At 47.3% G+C, this 20,863-nt stretch overlaps 1 protein-coding gene and 1 pseudogene across 1 annotated transcript; both read left to right on the top strand.

Moving 5' to 3' along the window:
* The first annotated feature begins 2,980 nt into the window (after positions 1-2,980).
* LOC138775335 (sulfotransferase 1C1-like) lies at positions 2,981-9,010 on the top strand (annotated as a pseudogene).
* Positions 9,011-13,568: 4,558 nt separating this feature from the next.
* On the top strand, positions 13,569-20,536 carry LOC138775334 (sulfotransferase 1C2-like). Its single transcript, XM_069955917.1, is given in 9 exon segments — positions 13,569-13,704; positions 15,589-15,714; positions 15,810-15,907; positions 17,192-17,318; positions 18,636-18,730; positions 18,811-18,845; positions 18,847-18,989; positions 20,343-20,417; positions 20,420-20,536. Coding segments are annotated over 9 exon segments (870 nt in total). The 3' UTR covers positions 20,455-20,536.
* Positions 20,537-20,863: the final 327 nt, after the last annotated feature.

The raw sequence follows: 20,863 nt of genomic DNA, 5'->3' as shown, positions 1-20,863 counted from the left end.
AATGCTCCTCACCTCCCCACACTGCTCCTCACACTGCTTCTCACCTCCCCACACTGCTCCTCACCTCCCCACACTGCTTCTCACCTCCTCACACTGCTCCTCACCTCCCCACACTGCTCCTCACCTCCCCACACTGCTCCTCACCTTCTTACAATGCTCCTCACCTCCCCACACTGCTCCTCACCTCCCCACACTGCTCTTCGCCTCCCCACACTGCTCCTCGCCTCCCCACACTGCTCCTCACCTCCCCACACTGCTCCCCACGCTGCTCCTCACCTCCCCACACTGCTCCTCACCTTCTTACAATGCTCCTCACCTCCCCACACTGCTCCTCACCTCCTCACACTGCTCCTCACACTGCTTCTCACCTCCCCACACTGCTCCTCACCTCCCCACACTGCTCTTCGCCTCCCCACACTGCTCCTCGCCTCCCCACACTGCTCCTCACCTCCCCACACTGCTCCCCACGCTGCTCCTCTCCTCCCCACACTGCTCCTCACCTCCCCACACTGCTCCTCACCTTCTTACAATGCTCCTCACCTCCCCACACTGCTCCTCACCTCCTCACACTGCTCCTCACACTGCTTCTCACCTCCCCACACTGCTCCTCACCTCCTCACACTGCTTCTCACCTCCTCACACTGCTCCTCACCTCCCCACACTGCTCCTCACCTCCCCACACTGCTCCTCACCTTCTTACAATGCTCCTCACCTCCCCACACTGCTCCTCACCTCCCCACACTGCTCTTCGCCTCCCCACACTGCTCCTCGCCTCCCCACACTGCTCCTCACCTCCCCACACTGCTCCCCACGCTGCTCCTCACCTCCCCACACTGCTCCTCACCTCCCCACACTGCTCCTCACCTTCTTACAATGCTCCTCACCTCCCCACACTGCTCCTCACCTCCTCACACTGCTCCTCACACTGCTTCTCACCTCCCCACACTGCTCCTCACCTCCCCACACTGCTTCTCACCTCCTCACACTGCTCCTCACCTCCCCACACTGCTTCTCACCTCCTCACACTGCTCCTCACACTGCTTCTCACCTCCCCACACTGCTCCTCACCTCCCCACACTGCTCCCCACGCTGCTCCTCACCTCCCCACACTGCTCCTCACCTCCCCACACTGCTCCTCACCTTCTTACAATGCTCCTCACCTCCCCACACTGCTCCTCACCTCCTCACACTGCTCCTCACCTCACCACACTGCTCCCCACACTGCTCCTCACCTCCCCACACTGCTCCTCACCTCCTCACATCGCTTCTCACCTCCCCACACTGCTCCTCACCTCCCCACACTGCTTCTCACCTCCTCACACTGCTCCTCACCTCCCCACACTGCTCCTCACCTCCCCACACTGCTTCTCACCTCCCCACACTGCTCCTCACCTCCCCACACTGCTCCTCACCTCCCCACACTGCTCCTCACCTCCCCACACTGCTTCTCACCTCCCCACACTGCTCCTCACCTCCCCACACTGCTTCTCACCTCCTCACACTGCTCCTCACCTCCCCACACTGCTTCTCACCTCCTCACACTGCTCCTCACACTGCTTCTCACCTCCCCACACTGCTCCTCACCTCCCCACACTGCTCCCCACGCTGCTCCTCACCTCCCCACACTGCTCCTCACCTCCCCACACTGCTCCTCACCTTCTTACAATGCTCCTCACCTCCCCACACTGCTCCTCACCTCCTCACACTGCTCCTCACCTCACCACACTGCTCCCCACACTGCTCCTCACCTCCCCACACTGCTCCTCACCTCCTCACATCGCTTCTCACCTCCCCACACTGCTCCTCACCTCCCCACACTGCTCCTCACCTCCCCACACTGCTCCTCACCTCCCCACACTGCTCCTCACCTCCCCACACTGCTTCTCACCTCCCCACACTGCTCCTCACCTCCCCACACTGCTCCTCACCTCCCCACACTGCTCCTCACCTCCCCACACTGCTCCTTACCTCCCCACACTGCTCCTCACCTCCCCACACTGCTTCTCACCTCCCCACACTGCTCCTCACCTTCTTACAATGCTCCTCACCTCCCCACACTGCTCCTCACCTCACCACACTGCTCCCCACACTGCTCCTCACCTCCCCATACTGCTCCTCACCTCCTCACATCGCTTCTCACCTCCCCACACTGCTCCTCACCTCCCCACACTGCTTCTCACCTCCTCACACTGCTCCTCACCTCCCCACACTGCTCCTCACCTCCCCACACTGCTCCTCACCTCCCCACACTGCTCCTTACCTCCCCACACTGCTCCTCACCTCCCCACACTGCTTCTCACCTCCCCACACTGCTCCTCGCCTTCTTACAATGCTCCTCGCCTCCCCACAATGCTCCTCGCCTCCCAACACTGCTCCTCACCTCCCCACAATGCTCCTCGCCTCCTAACACTGCTCCTCACTTCCTCAACCTTCCTCTTAATTCCTCACACTGATCCTTAACCTGCTTCTTACCTTCTCACACTTCTCACTTCCTCACTTTGTCCTCTGTCCATGTCAGGAGCTGTCCAGAGCAGTAACAAATCCCCATAGAAAACCTCTCCTGCTCTGCACAGTTCCTGACATGGACAGAGGTGGCAGCAGAGAGCACTGTGTCAGACTGGAGAGAATACGCCACTTTCTGCAGGACATACAGCAGCTGATAAGTACTTTTAAGACTTAAGATTTTTAAATGTAATTTACAAATCTATATAACTTTCTGACACCAGTTGATACAAAAACAATATTTTTTTCTGCCTGGAATACCCCTTTAAAGCAATTTTAACTGCAGCAAATTAAAGTAATTCCTAACCGCAGTAAAATGCAACAGAATATATTTCCTTCTATTCTCCACAATTACTGAAAGGTTATTAAAGTTCAATACAATTACAGGGCAGGGTCAAGTCTCAGATTATACGTCCCGGGAGAGGGGCGGGGCTAGGGAGTGGGGGCAGGGCTAGAGTAGGAGGCATTAAGGGATACGGAAAAAAAATCACAGATAGAGAAGAATAAAAAGCACAAAGGTGAGAGAGAAACAGAGGACGGAGGAGAGAGACCAGCGGAGATCCAGGAGGCGACTGGCAGGTAACATAAAGCATCCACCACGGACAGAGGTGGGGGAGGGGAGGGGGGGTCGGCATGGTGACTCCCGCCACCGAGCGCCAGCACTATGGGAAACGTTTTAAAAGGGATTTTTTTTTTTTATTTAAAGTGATCACAAAAAAAAACATGTTAAGGCTTAAATCCGTCTGTATGATTCCAGGATGGATCCAGAATTAGTGAAGAAGTTAGAGGAGGAGGTCAAGAACACGACCTTCAAAATGGGGGAGATCCAGGGCGTCCCCCTCCCCGAAAACTCCTGCGACATCTGGGACCAGATCTACAACTTTCAGGCCCGAGATGACGATATTTTGATCTCAACGTTTCCTAAAGCCGGTGAGTGACGCTCCTGTCACCAGCTGAGACCCCGCCCCCACACTGACAGCCCCGCCTACTGCGGCATTCTCTGTTAGGTCCAGCTATAATGTATCTGTATAGGATATGGATTTATATACATCAGGAGACTGATAGGAAGAGTATACAGCTGTATACAGCTGCAAGTAGCCATTGTATCTGTGTCACAGCTGTGGGAAGCTTGATGGGCCTAGATACATTAGCCCAGCAGTCAGTATCACACAGGCTTAGACACAGCTGCTCAGCGGACAGTATCACACATGATGGGGTTAGATACCTCAGCTCTGCAGACAGTATCACACAGGATAAGCTTAGATCTTGGCAGACAGTATTACCTGATGAGCTTAGATACAGCATTTTGGCAGACGATATCACCTGATCGTCTTAGATACAACAGCTCAGCAGGAAGTATTACATATGAAACAACACTTCAGACAGTATCACACATGATAAGATTGGATACTGGTTTAGATACCTCCGCTCTGTGAAGTCCGGTGGAAATGTTTGGAATTTGAGTCAGATGTAGCAGAGCTGTGATTGTTGCTGCTGAGTGTTTGTACTATATATGCTGGTATTTACTGAGCCTGTGTGGCAATTGTGAGTTCAGGGTGACAGGTTCAAGGGTCAGAGGTCACCTCGGCTCCATAACAAACATGACTGAATCATTTCTGATCTGATTTCATTACCAGGTGACACGTCAGAGTAAGGAGGAGAATACAGGACCTGTCCCTGGGTAATAGAAATCCTTCCATATTGTATGAAGGAAAGCTGGGTGACAACCAATATGGCTGCCACATCTGCCCAGCTTCTGTAGGATCCACATCAACCCTCATATTATAACCTGAGGCAGATTTGCCATTCAGGAGTCCTGGAAAGCTAAGTGTAGTATAGGAAACCTATAGCATAAGTTTTGTAATCCAGAGTAAAGTATGTGCCCCCCTCACTATGGTTCTCTCTGATCACGATACCCTAATAATTGATTCAGAGGAGACAGAACACAATCCCTGTAAATAAGTCCCTGGCAGGCTGTATCTGCAACTTTGTAACTTCTTTGTAATGCCGTGAGGGTTCATTAGCAACTTGACCTCAGAATAATCCTCTAAGCATTACAAAGAAGCTACAATGTTGCAGATACAGCAGGCCAGGGACTTGTTTACATGAGCCATCTCAAAAAGGAGGAGGGAGGAGGCTGAATTTATAATAACAAGTATGGAAGGAATTGTTAGTCTCACCTGGGCAGCAACATATCAAATGTTTTGTTTGAGTGGAATTCCCCTTTAAAAGGACAATACAGATTAAGGCCAAGTTCACACTATATATAAACAACAGCGATTGTTGCATGTTTGTTTAATTACAGCAGCCGATCGCATTAACCCCTATAGAATCCTGGCTGCACAGAAAACTGCCATGTCTATTTTGTGCGGCCGCTATTCAGTGAACAGCGGCCGCACGAAATAGACTTTGCACAAAATGTAAACTACGGCTCCCAGCCATACTTTACATTGTATTCTATAGATAATTGGAGTGCGGGCACACCCGACTATACCTGCATTACAATTCCAAGTTAAAGTGATGTTCAATTCTGCAGTATTGGCCGGGTTGAACATCTCAGCAGCCTTTCTGTGACATGACCGTGCCTCAAAACGGCCGCTGTTTTGCTATGTATGAACATTTCTAAATGCCGTGCCCAAGAGGTGGCCATTAGTGGTTGTCACTATAACTAATTAGGTAATTATAGCTGCAGGCCCCTGTAAGATTTAAAGGAGAAATGCATTTTAATAGAACATTACAGATGGGGTGTAAAAATTCTCACTGTGGTTCAGATCAGGGATATTTTTGTGTTGTTGCAGGAACCACGTGGATGCAGGAGATTGTGGACCTGATCATGCTGAACGGGGACGTGGAGAGGTGCATGCGGGCCCCGTGCTTTGTCAAGGTGCCCTTCATAGACTTAAATCCAAAGCCCATGGCCATCAGGTAACGGAGACCTCAGGTCTATGACTATGAGCAGCGGTGAAGAGGGGATAACATGACTGTTTTCATACGTTTTAGGAGTGGACGCCGCTAACGCTATGGAGTCACCGCGTCTTCTAAAAACTCATCTTCCAATACAGCTTGTGCCGCCATCTTTTTGGGAGAAGAACGTCAAGGTGAACATAAAGAAATTGAGGTTTAAAGGGAAACTCCTTGAATTCTAACAATTCTGTCTGAAAACATTGTAGGCAATACTCTTAAAGGGGTATTCCTAAAACAGAAGATCAATGGGGGGGGCCACCTGCCTTGGGCCACCACCCATGTGATCTCTCTATTACATGGAGTGATTATCTGCAGATATATCCCTGTGTAATAAAGACATGGCTGCAGGGACAATGCTTATGATGTGCATCCCTGCCCGGACGATTATCGAGCTGTGGAATAAATAGGCGGCAGGAGATCATGGACCTGGATGGACATGGATGCTACCCCTCGTCAGGCCATCTAATATGGCCTTTAGAAAAGACCTGAAGATGTCTTCTTTGTACAATATATTGTCCAGGTCTACAGTTCACTTACTTTATTCTTTCCTTATATCAGGTAATTTACGTTGCTCGGAACGCCAAAGACTGCATGGTCTCCTACTTCTGCTTCCAGAGGATGAATAAGGGTCTGCCGGACCCTGGGACCTGGAAGGAATACTTCTCTACCTTCTTAGCTGGAAACAGTGAGAACAAGAGACTTAACATGAGTCCTTCCTTACCATGTTCCTCATTGTTTCCTCTGCATGTTCCTCCCTGTTTTTTTTTTTTGTTATGATCGTCATTGTTCCTCATTGGACACCACCACGTTCCTCCCCATTATCTCCCACTATTTCCTCACTATTTGTCAGCATTTCCCCACCATCTTTTTTGACACTTCCTCAATCTGTTTTCGTATTCACATGTTCCTTCTCTTTTTCTCACCATGTTCCCTTTACGTGTTCCTCAGCATTTCTTCCCCATAGTCCTCCTCGGTTCCTTACTATAAGTGAGATGCCAGAGTCCCAGTCCAGGGCGTGAATGGACCAGCTCTCTGAAATCCAGAACACACAGATCACTGACTGACAGGGAAGGGAGATAAGTGGAGAAGACAACTGTCCATTAATACTCAGTCTAGACTCTAAACCATCTGCAGCCTGGCTAAGGCTAGCAAAAAAAAAAACAAAAAAAACAGACAGGTGTACAACCTGTCAATCACCACACAGAAAGTGCTGTTCTTAATGTTCTTCACCTTCACCTTGTCCCTCACTGATTCCTCAACAGTATTTCCTCACGATGTCTCTTGCTATTTCCTTACTATATTTCTCAGTGTTTATTCACCTTGGTCTTCCTCATGTTCCTTACTGGTTCATTATAATGTTCCTTTTCATTTTCTCACTGTTTCCTCACCATATGTCTCATATTTCACTAATATGTGCCCCTTCATATCCTCTCAATGTTTCTCAGTATTTCCTTAAGATATTTCTGTTTCCCCATTAAGTTTCATACCATTTGCTCCCCGCGTTCCTCACTATTTGCTCCCCATGTTCCTCACTATTTGCTCCCCATGTTCCTCACTATTTGCTCCCCATGTTCCTCACTATTTGCTCCCCGTGTTCCTCACTATTTGCTCCCCGTGTTCCTCACTATTTGCTCCCCATGTTCCTCACTATTTGCTCCCCGTGTTCCTCACTATTTGCTCACCATGTTCCTCACTATTTGCTCCCCATGTTCCTCACTATTTGCTCCCCGTGTTCCTCACTATTTGCTCCCCGTGTTCCTCACTATTTGCTCCCCATGTTCCTCACTATTTGCTCCCCGTGTTCCTCACTATTTGCTCACCATGTTCCTCACTATTTGCTCACCATGTTTCTCACTATTTGCTCCCCGTGTTCCTCACTATTTGCTCCCCATGTTTCTCACTATTTGCTCACCATGTTCCTCACTATTTGCTCCCCGTGTTCCTCACTATTTGCTCACCATGTTTCTCACTATTTGCTCCCCGTGTTCCTCACTATTTGCTCCCCGTGTTCCTCACTATTTGCTCACCATGTTTCTCACTATTTGCTCCCCGTGTTCCTCACTATTTGCTCCCCGTGTTCCTCACTATTTGCTCCCCGTGTTCCTCACTATTTGCTCACCATGTTCCTCACTATTTGCTCACCGTGTTCCTCACTATTTGCTCACCATGTTCCTCACTATTTGCTCACCATGTTCCTCACTATTTGCTCACCATGTTTCTCACTATTTGCTCACCATGTTCCTCACTATTTGCTCACCATGTTCCTCACTATTTGCTCCCCGTGTTCCTCACTATTTGCTCACCACGTTCCTCACTATTTGCTCACCATGTTCCTCACTATTTGCTCACCATGTTCCTCACTATTGCTCACCATGTTTCTCATGGTTTCCTCTGCATGTTTCTCATGGTTTCCTCACTATGGTTCTTAGCATTTCCTTGTCATGTCCCTCACCATTTCCTCACCGTGACCCTTAGTGTTTACTCATCACTATTTCCTTCTCGTGTCCCTCAGCATTTTCACATTATATTCCATCATATTTCCTGACCATGTTCCTGCTCAGTTCCTCACCAGATTCCTTACCATTGCCTTACTCCATTAACCTGTTTTCTTTACTATGTTCATCACTGTTTCTCTACAAAGTCCCTGTTAATTTTCTATCTGTTTCATCACCATTTCCTTGATGTTCCTCAGCATCTCCTCACTGTGATCCTTACAAATTCCTATCCTTCACTGAATTTCTCAGCCTTACCCCACCATGGTCCCTCGGTGTTTCCTCATTATGTTCCTCCTCATTTCCTCACCAGGTTCCTTGGTTCCTTTCCCACCACAACTCTCAGTATTTTCTCGCCATGTTTCTCAACTTACAATGTTTTTACAATGTTCCTCATTTCCTCAGCTTATTGTTCTTAATATTCTGTCCTTCTTTCAGTCCTTGGGGGAGCTGGTTTGACCATGTTATTGGATGGTGGAAAGCAAAAGATAAATACCAGATTCTCTATATCTTCTACGAGGACATGATCGAGGTGAGGACTGTGACCTCCACATATCGTATATGGACATTCAGCCCAAGATCTCACATTTTCCCCCAAATTCTGTCTTCAGGATCCAAAGAGAGAAATAAGAAAAATATCTAAATTTCTGGGCAAAGACCTGACAGATGAGGTTCTGGATACCATCTGCCACCACACATCATTCGACACCATGAAGAACAACCCAATGGCCAACTTCACTGCCCTGCCATCATTTATATTTGACCAGTCAATCTCCCCCTTCATGAGGAAAGGTAAGACACCAGTATGTCCTCATGTTTCCACCTTTACTGTTTTTTTTATGTTCTCCCCTAATTCAGGGACAGGACATATAGCTCTGTTCATCCTGAGCAATCTGGTTCATCGATACAATGACCCCCCACATGTACGTTTTTCTTTCAGGCAAAGTCGGTGACTGGAAGAATCATTTCTTGGTGGCCCAAAATATTATATTGATGAGGAATACCAGAAGAAGATGGAGGGGAGCGGGCTGAGCTTCCGTACCGAACTATGAGACAACCACAATGACTGTACTGACATATTTACTTTATTGGGTATGAAGCGGGAGGGTAATGAAGCCCCCAAAAAACAACTTCAGAGTACGGGAAACATTCATATGATGGATCTAGTTGACTACTGGGAGGGTTTGACGACAAAGCCATTCGTCAAAATCTGATACAGGTGACAACACAAGTAGTAGAGTCGGGGTCATAATCCTCACAGAAGACCCCAGAGAAAGGAACATGAGCAGTGTATAGCTACCAGTATGCTGTATCTAAGCTTATGTGTTTTCTATTGAGCTGGTGTATCTAATTCTACAATTTGTGATACTGTCTGAAATGAATGTATCCACGCCTATTATGTGTAATATGCCTGCTAAGCCTTGTATCTAAGCCTTTTCTAAGTGATACTGTTCACTACACCAATGTAGTCTCGTTTCATTGTAAAAGGCATAGGATCCATGCAAACTCTACCCAAAAGTGGCAGTTTTGTTGGCATCATGATGGTGATTATAAGGGGTGCAACTGCCAGTCCCCTTCCCTTTCAGACCTGCTCACAGTCGCATCCCCCTGGTGTCGCTATCACTCTTGGGCAGAGTCCAGGGCATATACCTTTTGAAATAACTGGTGACATGGGCCTGTGGTAAGCTGGGCCTTGTGTTACACCAACAGGGACACTTAAGGCTTATCTCAAGCACCTGACGCTCCACCAGGTTTGTGCAGAGATGAAGAGGTTGGTGTTTTACAAAAATTCCTCTGGTATACTGGCTAATGGTGTGTCAGGGTGCCCTTGACTATAGGAAACATGATAGTGGGACACTATGGGGGCATGACCACTGTGTGGGTACAAAAAGGGGGGGATAAAAACTTAAAAGGTATACAAAGGGGAGAAACTGGAGAAGAAAGGGAAAGTTAAAATTTACAATGACAGAAGTCACCTGTAAATCACTGCAGGTATCATATCAGGACGGGGGGCCTTGCTCCTCGCAGTAATATTGCCCTCTATAGTAATGATGTTCCCTATGCTGTGCCCCTCATAGTAAGGATGTCCCCCATGCTGTGCCCCTCGTAGTAAGGATGTCTCCCATGCTGTGCCCCTCGTAGTCATGATGTCACCTATGCTGTGCTCCTCGTAGTAATGATGTCCCCCAAGCTGTGCCCCTTGTTGTACTGATGTACCCCATGCTGTGCCCCTCGTAGTTATAAAGTCCCCCATGCTGTGCCCTCCATAATATTAATGGCCCCCATGCTGTGCCCACCATAATAATAATGCCCCCCCATGTGTGCCCTTCATAATAATATTGCCCCCCCACGCTGTGTTCCCCCCACCTTCCCTTGCTGTGCACCAATAATTAAAAAAAAAAAAATCATACTCACCTAATCTGCGCTGTGTGGTGCAGTGGGCAGGTCTCTCCATCTTCTGGCTCCAGCCTGTAGGCTGCGGGGATGGATCCTCCGGCAGGCGTGATGACGTTATATCATTGCGTCTGCTGGAGAAATCATGCTCTGGTGTCCCATGAAGTGCAGGCAGCTTATGGGATTGAATGTAGGAACAGGACACTGACAGTTACTGCTAGTACATTCTGTTCGGCCCGCGTTATAGTGAGTGGGCAGAAGATCTAAGGGAGCGTGCACCCCTAGGAGCTGTGCGGCCGCAGCTTCTGGGGATGCTTAAAGAGACAATTCACATGTCACAATTCCCACTGGGATCCTGCAGCACCACTGGCCGTGGAATCCCGGAACCAGGAGTTAGTGAAGTTTGCAAGGGGGACCTGGCCAGGCGACTGCTATAGCAATGCCACCGATACAGCTAGTGAGTGTGGACTTCCTGCTAGGTAGGAGTGCCAGGTACTGTTGGCAGGGCCACCATCAGGGCAGTATTGCCGGTTATGCTTTAAGGGGCCCGGCTGTGGAGTCACTCACGGGGGGGCCCGGCTGAGGAGTCACTCACCGGGGGCCCGGCTGTGGAGTCACTCACAGGGGGCCCAGGTGAGAAGTCACTCACGGGGGGCCCGGCTGTGGAGTCACTCACGGGGGGGGGGGGCACCTGAGGAGTGACACACGGGGGGCCCGGCCCGGCTGAGGTGTCCCTCACAGGGGGGCCCGGCTGAGGTGTCCCTCACAGGGGGGCCCGGCTGAGGTGTCCCTCACAGGGGGGCCCTGCTAAGGTGTCCCTCACAGGGGGGCCCGGCTGAGGAGTCACACTCACAGGGGGGGGGGCCCGGCTGAGGCGTCCCTCACAGGGGGGCCTGGTTGCTCCTGATAACACAGGGCACTGCTGGTTGAAAAGAATGAACTCTTATAGACCTCTTCCAACCAAGGTACAGCCCTGCCCCCACCCCCTGTGCTGTGTAACCACCCAACCAGCACGGGAGCAAGGTTCTGGCTGTGAGTAGGAAGGGGAGACCTGTCAGCACCTGAGCTCTAAGGAGCTTCTGCAAGAAAAGTAAGAGACTGCTTGTTTGCTTCTGTCTTTGGGTGTGTGCGCATATGTGCAAAGTGATAGTGTGTATCTATATAGAGTGTTCAAGTATGTAATGTGCACTGTATGTGTGTATGCATAGTGTATGCTTAGTTTATATGGTGTATGTATCGTATATATGTGTGTATGTATAGTGTGTGTGTGTGTATATGATGTATGTATTGTATATATATATATGTGTGTGTGTGTGTATGTCTGTATGTGTGTATAGTGTGTGTATATGATGTATGTAGAATATGAAAACACATTTTTTGCAGGAAGGAGATGCCGTCCTACTTTATAGTCTCCATTGTGTGACATGGAGGCCTCAGGTTGGGTGTAGTGCTGGGGCCCAGGGAATCTGCAGTACAGAGTGTATTCTGTCTGTGTAAGACATATGGTGCTGACAGGTCACCATACACCGACTGCAGTGTCAGCACAATCTGTATACTGCCAGCTACATGTGTATGTATGTATATAAGTATATGTTTGTATATATATAAGTATGTATGTATACATGTAGGTAAATATGTCCGTATATAGATATATATGTATATATATTTGTATGTATGTGTATATGTGTGTGTGGATGTGTGTATATATGTGTGTGTGTGTGTGTATATATGTGTGTATGTATATACGTATCTACACAGCGCTAGCTCCCCCACCTTCCCTGGGACAGTGTGACTCCTCAGAGGGGCTATCACAGCACTGGCAGCTCTTTTCCCCCCGCAGCCAGGTTGGCACAGACCTGCAAAGCTGCTCTCACCCCCTACTCCCCCCCCCTTGTCCCGGTGGCAGGGGGCTGGATTTGCTGTGAGAGCCACGCGCCGTGCTGTCCCAGGGTGGTTGCTTTGTTGGCCACGCTCTGCCAGTATGGTTTGATCAAATTATATACCGACATCCTGACGTTGGTTTTAAAAATTAGCCAAGCAGCATTAGTATCAGCCATAGGTGTGATGTGCAGTAGCTCCCTTCTCTCCATGTCGCAAGATATGATACAGCAGCCACCATGGAGGACTTCTGACAACACTGAAATTGTCTCAGTGCCAGGGCGATGAGGAACGTTTTATTATTATTATAGGGCGATGAGGAACGTTTTATTATTATTATAGGGCGATGAGGAACGTTTTATTATAGGCGATGAGGAACGTTTATTATAGGGCGATGAGGAACGTTTTATTATAGGGCGATGAGGAACGTTTTATTATAGGGCGATGAGGAACGTTTTATTATAGGGCGATGAGGAACGTTTTATTAAAGGGCGATGTAGGAACGTTTTATTATAGGGCGATGAGGAACATTTTATTATAGGGCGATGAGGAACGTTTTATTATAGGGCGAGGAGGAATGTTTTATTATAGGGCGAGGAGGAATGTTTTATTATAGGGCGATGAGGAACGTTTTATTATAGGGCGATGCGGAACGTTTTTATTATAGGGCGAGGAGCAATGTTTTATTATAGGGCGATGAGGAACGTTTTATTATAGGGCGATGAGGAACGTTTTATTATAGGGCGATGAGGAACGTTTTATTATAGGGCGAGAGGAATGTTTTATTTTTAGGGCGATAAGGAACGTTTTTATGATAGGGCGACGGGGAACGTTTTATTATAGGGCGACGAGAAACGTTTTATTATAGGGCGAGAGGAACGTTTTATTATAGGGCGATGAGGATCGTTTTATTATAGGGCGATGAGGATCGTTTTATTAGTAGGGCGACGGGGAACGTTTTATTATAGGGTGATGAGGAACGTTTTATTATAGGGCGATGAGGAACATTTTATTATAGGGCGATGGGGAACGTTTTATTATAGGGCGATGAGGAACGTTTTATTATAGTGCGATGAGGAACATTTTATTATAGGGCGATGAGGAACGTTTTATTATAGGGCGATGAGGAACGTTTTATTATAGGGCGATGAGGAACATTTTATTATAGTGCGATGAGGAACGTTTTATTATAGGGCAACGTGGAACAGTTTTTTATAGGGTGATGAGGAACATTTTATTAAGGATTTTTTTATTTTAAGCAAAATCGCCCAAAAAACTAAACTTAGGTTTTATAATTCCAGAAAGGATCAAGAATTATTGAGAGAAATACCGGAGAAGATGGAGGACGTGACTGTTACACTAGGGGAGATCCAGGGCGTCCCGCTCCCCGCCGAAACCTGCGAAATCTGGGACCAGATCTACAACTTTCAGGCACGAGAAGACGATATAATGATCGCTACATTTCCTAAAGCCGGTAAGTGACGCTCCTGACACCACCAGTGTGGTTGTATGGCTCCGGGCCGCACACTGATAGCTCCGCCTACTGCGACAATACTAGATGGATTTACACATCTAATACTGAACACTATGGGAGCCATATAAATCTGCATACAGTGAGCTCCCCCTAGTGGTAGCTGCGGGAAGGGAACTTATCAGCATCATGTACCTTACAAAAGGGTATTCACAGGACGTCATACAGGTAGGATTAGATACAGCAGCTCAGCAGACAACACATAAGATTAGATACATGGCTCAACAGATAGTATCACACATGATTGACTTAGATACACTTTGTACTGTGGCAGACATATGGATGTTTACTGTGTCCAGGTAATGATCCTGAGAACACAATGCTATGTTTAGTGAGGGGGATGGTGTGTGCAGGGATCGGGGTTCCTCAGCTCCATTACAGACACAGCTAAATAATTCTGCTCCAATATTACGAAACATAAAGCTGAAAAAGAACAGCACAAAAGGAGGGGAAAAAAGCGCCAGTTCACAGAGAATAGAAATCCTCTTTTGTTCCTTGTAAGAAGAAACCAATATGACTGCCATTACAGCCCCTACAAGAGTAAAGCAGATTTACCATTCAGCAGGCTTAGAAAGCTGGGTAAAGTATGTGGCAGTCAAGTACACAGCCACAACAATCAGGTCCACTAACAGGAACAACGATTAGGTACATTAACAGGCGCAACAATCGGGTACACTAACATCAGCAACAATCAGGTATACTAACAGCCACAACAATCAGGTACACTTACAGGCACAACGATTAGGTACACTGAGAGGAGTGTAGATCAGGTACACTAACAGCAGCAATAATCAGGTACACTTACAGGAAGAATGATTAGGTACACTAAGCAGCAACAATCAGGTACATTGACAGCCACATCAATCAGGTACACTAACAGGTACAATGATTAGGTACACTGAGGGGAGTGAAGATAAGGTACACTAACAGCGGCAATAAGCCACAACAATCAGGTACACTAACAGGAAGAATGATTAGGTACACTAAGAGCAGCAACAATCAGGTACATTGACAGCCACATCAATCTGGTACACTAACAGGTACAATGATTAGGTACACTGAGGGGAGTGAAGATAAGGTACACTAACAGCAGCAACAATTAGGTATACTAACAGCCACAACAATCAGGTACACATACAGGCGCAACGATTAGGTACACTGAGGGGAGTGTAGATCAGGTACACTAACAGCAGCAATAATCAGGTACAATGATTAGGTACACTGAGGGGAGTGAAGATAAGGTACACTAACAGCGGCAATAAGCCACAACAATCAGGTACACAAACAGGAACAACGATTAGGTACACTAACAGCAGCAACAATCAGGTACACTGACAGCCACATCAATCAGGTACACTAACAGGAGCAACAATCAGGTACACTAACAGCAGCGACAATCAGGTACACTAACAGGAGAGGAGCGACAATCAGATACAACAATAGGGAACATGGATAACTATCAAGTCTCACTACAGTTGGTTTGTATTTACAAATACATAAATCGCAGCAATCTGATCAATGTCCCAGGCGAGTGATTATAGGTCCCTTGTTGGTGGCACGTGCATGGAAGTGTGCTAGGGTGCAGCAACCCAAGACGTACATGGACGTGAATTTGCGTCAAGTGTTTAAAAGGGTGATACAATACAGATTAATATGGCTCAATTTATTTCTTGTGATATTCCCAGGAGTTGGTGCAAAGACAGCCATAAGCAGCTGTCACTGTAATGGTCATGTTAATGTTGCATGTTCCTTTAAAAGTTAAAGGGGTAATGAAGCTTGAAAGAATGTTAACGTTGAGGTGTGAAGGTTAATACCTTGTTGTTGCAGGAACTTCATGGCTTAGGGAGATCGTCGACCTGATAATGCTAAATGGGGACGTGGAGAGGAGCATGCGGGCCCCGGCCTTTGTCAAGGTGCCCTTTATAGACATACATTTAAAGCACATGAAGTCAGGTAATGGAGACCTCAGGCCTATAACATGAAGGTGTCCCACCACGACAAAAACTGCAACAAATATGTGACTGCTCTCGGATCTTTATATGTTTTAGGACTGGAAGTTGCTAACTCCATGGAGTCACCACGCATCATAAAAACGCACCTTCCAATACAGCTTTTGCCGCCATCTTTTTGGGAGAAGAACGTTAAGGTGAACAAATTATGGAGACCATGAAAATTGAGATTTAAAGGGGAAACTCCTCAAATTCTGGGTCCCTTTTTAAAATTATATTAGGGATAATTCTTAAAGAGATATTCCTACAATATATGTACAATGGTCACCTCGGTGTGGTCTACCAGGCAATGGACCTTCACCCATGTGATTGTCTACTATTTCTTCTCATCATCCATACTGCCCTGTTGATAGTCAATAGCTGTGTATCCAGCCTGCAGGACGCCGTAACCGTTCCCTCACAGTTGTGCAGGGTTAACAATTGTTTTCGATATTCTGTGTCTCAAAATGTTCTTGTTCCCGCGCGTCTACAGGGTCAACGTGACCTAGACAGGAATGAGATTCCAAACAACATGAGATTCTGTCTCCAACCAGAACCATTTATCCTAGGGCTGAGATGGGAATCAGGGCTGGGTGGAGGGATTCGGGGTTGGATTTATAGGCAAAATAACCTTAATCTTTCAATTAATTGTTAAAGGGGTTGACCGGCGCTAAAAAATTATTCACAGAATAACACACATTACAAAGTTATACAACTTTGTAATGTATGTTATGTCTGTGAATGGCCCCCTCCCCGTGTCCCACCACCCCCACCCGTGTACCCGGAAGTGTGGTGCGCTATACTCACATGTCACGTGCCGACCACGGTCTCCGATCCTCAGCAGTGACGTCTTCTTCGGGCGGACGGCGGATCTTCCCGAGTGCCGGCCGCCTTCTGCAGCGTCATCCGAAGCTCAGCCGCGATTGGCTGAGCATAACTGTGCTCAGCCAATCGCAGCTGATGACGTGGCCGCGTCATCAGCCGCTCAGCCGTGGTCGGCACGTGACAGGTGAGTATAGCGCACCACACTTCCGGGTACACGGGTGGGGGTGGTGGGACACGGGGAAGGGGGCCATTCACAGACATAACATACATTACAAAGTTGTATAACTTTGTAATGTGTGTATTCTGTGAATAATTTTTTAGCGCCGGACAACCCCTTTAAGGCTGTATATGCAAATTTCTTAAATGTCAAAGTTATAAATTGACAAATCGACAAGTAGCCATGAATTGGCCTTGATTAAGCCCCACACTGGGCACATAGCTGACGTCTTTCTACTTGCTTTGGGGGAGGGAGGGCAATCTCCACTGATGTCTTTTATAAACTGTGCTTGTAGATTGTGGTGACTTTTGTATCCTACCGTCATGGTATTACCTGAATGTGTCTTCCCGGTACAATGTATTTTCCGTCTCTCTGATGTTTTTTTCCCCCCTCCTGGCAGGTGATTTACTTTGCTCGGAACGCCAAAGACTGCATGGCCTCCTTCTTCCACTTCCAGAGGATGACTAAAACTTTACCAGATCCTGGTACATGGAACGAATACTTCTCCACATTCTTATCTGGAAATGGTAAGAAAAGGGGACTCACCATGTTCCTCACAGTGTTTCTCAACGTTTACAATGTTTCCTCACCATGTTTTACAGTTTTCTCACCATGTTCCTCAGTGTTTTTTCACCATGTTCCTCAGTGTGTTTTTACCATGTTCCTCAGTGTTTCCTCCCATGTTTCTCAGCGTTCTCTCCCCATGTTGCTCAGTGTTTTCTCACCATGTTCCTCAGTGTTTCCTCACCATGTTCCTCAGTGTTTCCTCACTATGTTCCTTAGGCTTTCTTTACCATGTTCCTTAGTGTTTCCTCACCATGTTCCTCAGATTTCTCTCACCATGTTCCTCAGTTTTTCCTCACCGTGTTCCTCAGTGTTTCCTCGCCATGTTCCTTAGTGTTTCCTCACCATGTTTTACAGTTTCCTCACCATGTTCACTAGTGTTTTTTCACCATGTTTCTCAGTGTTTCCTCACCATGTTTTACAATGTTTCCTCACCATGTTTTACATTTTCCTCACCATGTTCCTCAGTGTGTTTTCACCGTGTTCCTCAGTGTTTCCTCACCATGTTTCTCAGCGTTCTTTCACTATGTTCCTCAGTGTTTTTTCACCATGTTCCTCAGTGTTTCCTCACCATGTTTTACAACATTTCCACACCATGTTTGTCTGTAATCCTCAGGTTTTTCCTCACCATGTTCCTCAGTGTTTCCCCACCATGTTCATCAGTACTACCTCACCATGTTTCTCAGTATTCTCTCACCATGTTCCTCAGTGTTTCCTCACCATGTTTTATTGTTTCCTCACCATGTTCCTCAGTGTTTCCTCACCATGTTTTACAATGTCCTCTCACCATGTTTTACTGTTTCCTCAACATGTTCCTAAGTATTTCCTTACCATGTCCCTTAGTGTTTCCTCCCCATGTTTCTCAGAGTTTTTACACCATGTTTCTCAGTAATCCTCAGTGTTTTTTCACCATGTTTATCAGTAATCCTCAGTGTTTTTTTCACCATGTTCCTCAGTGTACAGTTCCCTACCATGTTCATCAGTGCTACCTCACCATGTTTATCAGCGTTCTCTCACTATTTTCCTCAATGTTTCTTCACCATATTCGTTAATGTTTCCTCACCATGTTTCTCAGTATTTCTTCACTATGTTCTACATTGTTACCTCACCATGTTTCTCAATGTTTCTCCATCATGTTCCTGCTTCCATAGCCATGTTTCTCACTATTCTACTATTCTATTCTGCTTTTCTACCATGATCCTCAGCAATTCTTCAGTGTTGTTCCCCATATTCCTGTTACCTAACCATGTTGCTCCTTAATAAATTATGTCTTCTTTCAGTTGCCTGGGGGAGCTGGTTTGACCATGTCATTGGATGGTGGAAAGCAAAAGACAAATACCAGATTCTCTATGTCCTCTACGAGGACATGAAGGAGGTGAGGACAGTGACCTTTACATAATGTACATGGACACTCAGCTCAAGATCTCACATTTTCCCTCTGAATTCTGTCACTAGGACCCAAAAAGAGAAATAAGAAAAATATCTGAATTCTGGCAAGAACCTGACAGAGGACATTCTTGATACCATCTGCCACCACACATCATTCAGCGCCATGAAGGAGAACCCAATGACCAACTACAGTGCTATGCCTTCTTTTTTAATGGACCAGTCCATCTCGCCCTTCTTGAGGAAAGGTGAGATTCTAGAATGACCTCATTGTCCCAAGACAGAACAGACACAGGTCAGACTTCCCCTCATGCGAAAAGTTGTCTGGGGTAAAAAAAAAATAATAATAATAATGATATGTCTGGGGGTGGTGTAAAAAAAATACTCCTACCACAACCCTCCATAAGTGCCACTCCATGCCTCCCTGTTCCCACTCATCAACAGTTTTTGCTGATTCCTGTGACTGGCGGCCCTGCAGGAACTGCCTGCTTAAGGCCCTATATACGGAATGATTAATAGTAGTAGTGTGGTGTAATAGAAGGCAACGGTCGGCTGATCGTTCCAGTAACGATCTGCTGCCTTGCTCCGTGGAAAAGTAGTGGCGGCAGGAGACCGCTGCTACATGCTATGGGCTGCCTGGACAATCTAGCAATCACCCGGGCAGCCCCCTGCAGCTCCCCACGGCCCCCCCCTGTACTCACCCGCTTGCTGCCGCCGCGTGTGGTAGTGGTGGCAGTGAGTGGGGAACAAGGAGCAAACGAGCGCTGACAGCTCCTCATAGTTGCCCTGTGGAATCGGAATTGTGGTATTGGAAGCCAATCGCGGCTGAGCAGCTGATGACGCGGCAGAGGGCGGCCGGCACGAGGGACAGTCGGAGCGGTTCGACCAGCCGCCCGAAGATTACATCATTGTCACAAGATGGCGGACGGGGGTCGACACGGATCAGGTGAGTATAGAGCACTACACTTCCGGGTCTAGCGTGGGTGGGGGGGAATACAGGGAAGGGGGTGATAACTTTGTAATGTGTGTTATTTAGTGAATAATTGTTTAGCGCCGCACTACCCCTTTAAAGGGGAATTATCAGCAGATTAGATTAATGTCCTTTTTGCATAGGAGACGCCTAGGATGAAAGTATGTGTCTTACCTTCCTCCTCTGCACTGTTTCTGTCAATTAGCCCACGGTCAAGTAGGACCATTAGGAGCACTTCCCCGCCCTCCATAGAATCACATCACCTCTCCTGATACAGTGCGATGAGATCAGTTGCACTTTCTGACTCCCCTGGAGGAAGCCGCCTGTGTCCTGCACTCAGTCAGGCAGCCCAGTCCTCCACTACATGACACAAACATCATGTCTATCCTCTAAATCCATGGGTCTCCAAACTGCGGCCCTCCAGCTGTAGCAAAACTACATTACCATAGTGCCTGGACAGCCAAATCCAAAGCTTTAGCTGTCCAGGCAACAGCTGGAGGGCCACAGTTTGGAGACCCATGCTCTAATCATTCCAACCCCTGATGATGGAGATGACAGAGAAACCCGCCAACTCCCTCGACCATGGGGCGCCCCAAACTGCATGTGCTTATTATGACCATTTTCCTTTCAGGTAAAGTTGGTGACTGGAAGAATCATTTCTTGGTGGCCCAAAATATTATATTTGATGAGGTATACAAGAAGAAGATGGAGGGAGCGGGCTGCACTTCCGCACTGAGCTATGAGACATGTATTGTGTATGAAGCTGGTGGAATAATGATTCCTGAACCACCAGCACCACCACCACCACCACCACCAGCTCCAGCCCCACCACACCAGCACCACCACCACCAGCACCACTAGCTATAGGAAAGTCAATCACCAATCTAGCGGATGAATGGGATGGCTCCTACTAATAATTGACGATGATGATGATTGTCCGACTTCCTCAGATTCCTATGATGGAGTCACTGATCATAGCCGTGCCCTAGCGTGTTCTTTAAATGATGGTATTCCTTTAAGGAGAAGCATAGCATATACCATTTGCGTACATTTGTTTATGGATATTCAGGGCTATATAAACATATTCATTGGCAACATAAACACTGAGCGAAAAGTTGATTAGTTTGCAGAAATCAAAGAGTTGCAGATCAC

This window comes from Dendropsophus ebraccatus, unplaced genomic scaffold (assembly GCF_027789765.1).
Source record: "Dendropsophus ebraccatus isolate aDenEbr1 unplaced genomic scaffold, aDenEbr1.pat pat_scaffold_1579_ctg1, whole genome shotgun sequence".
Lineage (NCBI taxonomy): Eukaryota > Metazoa > Chordata > Amphibia > Anura > Hylidae > Dendropsophus > Dendropsophus ebraccatus.
The sequence above is the reverse complement of the archived record's forward strand: the minus strand, read 5'-3'. Positions and strand labels throughout refer to the sequence as shown.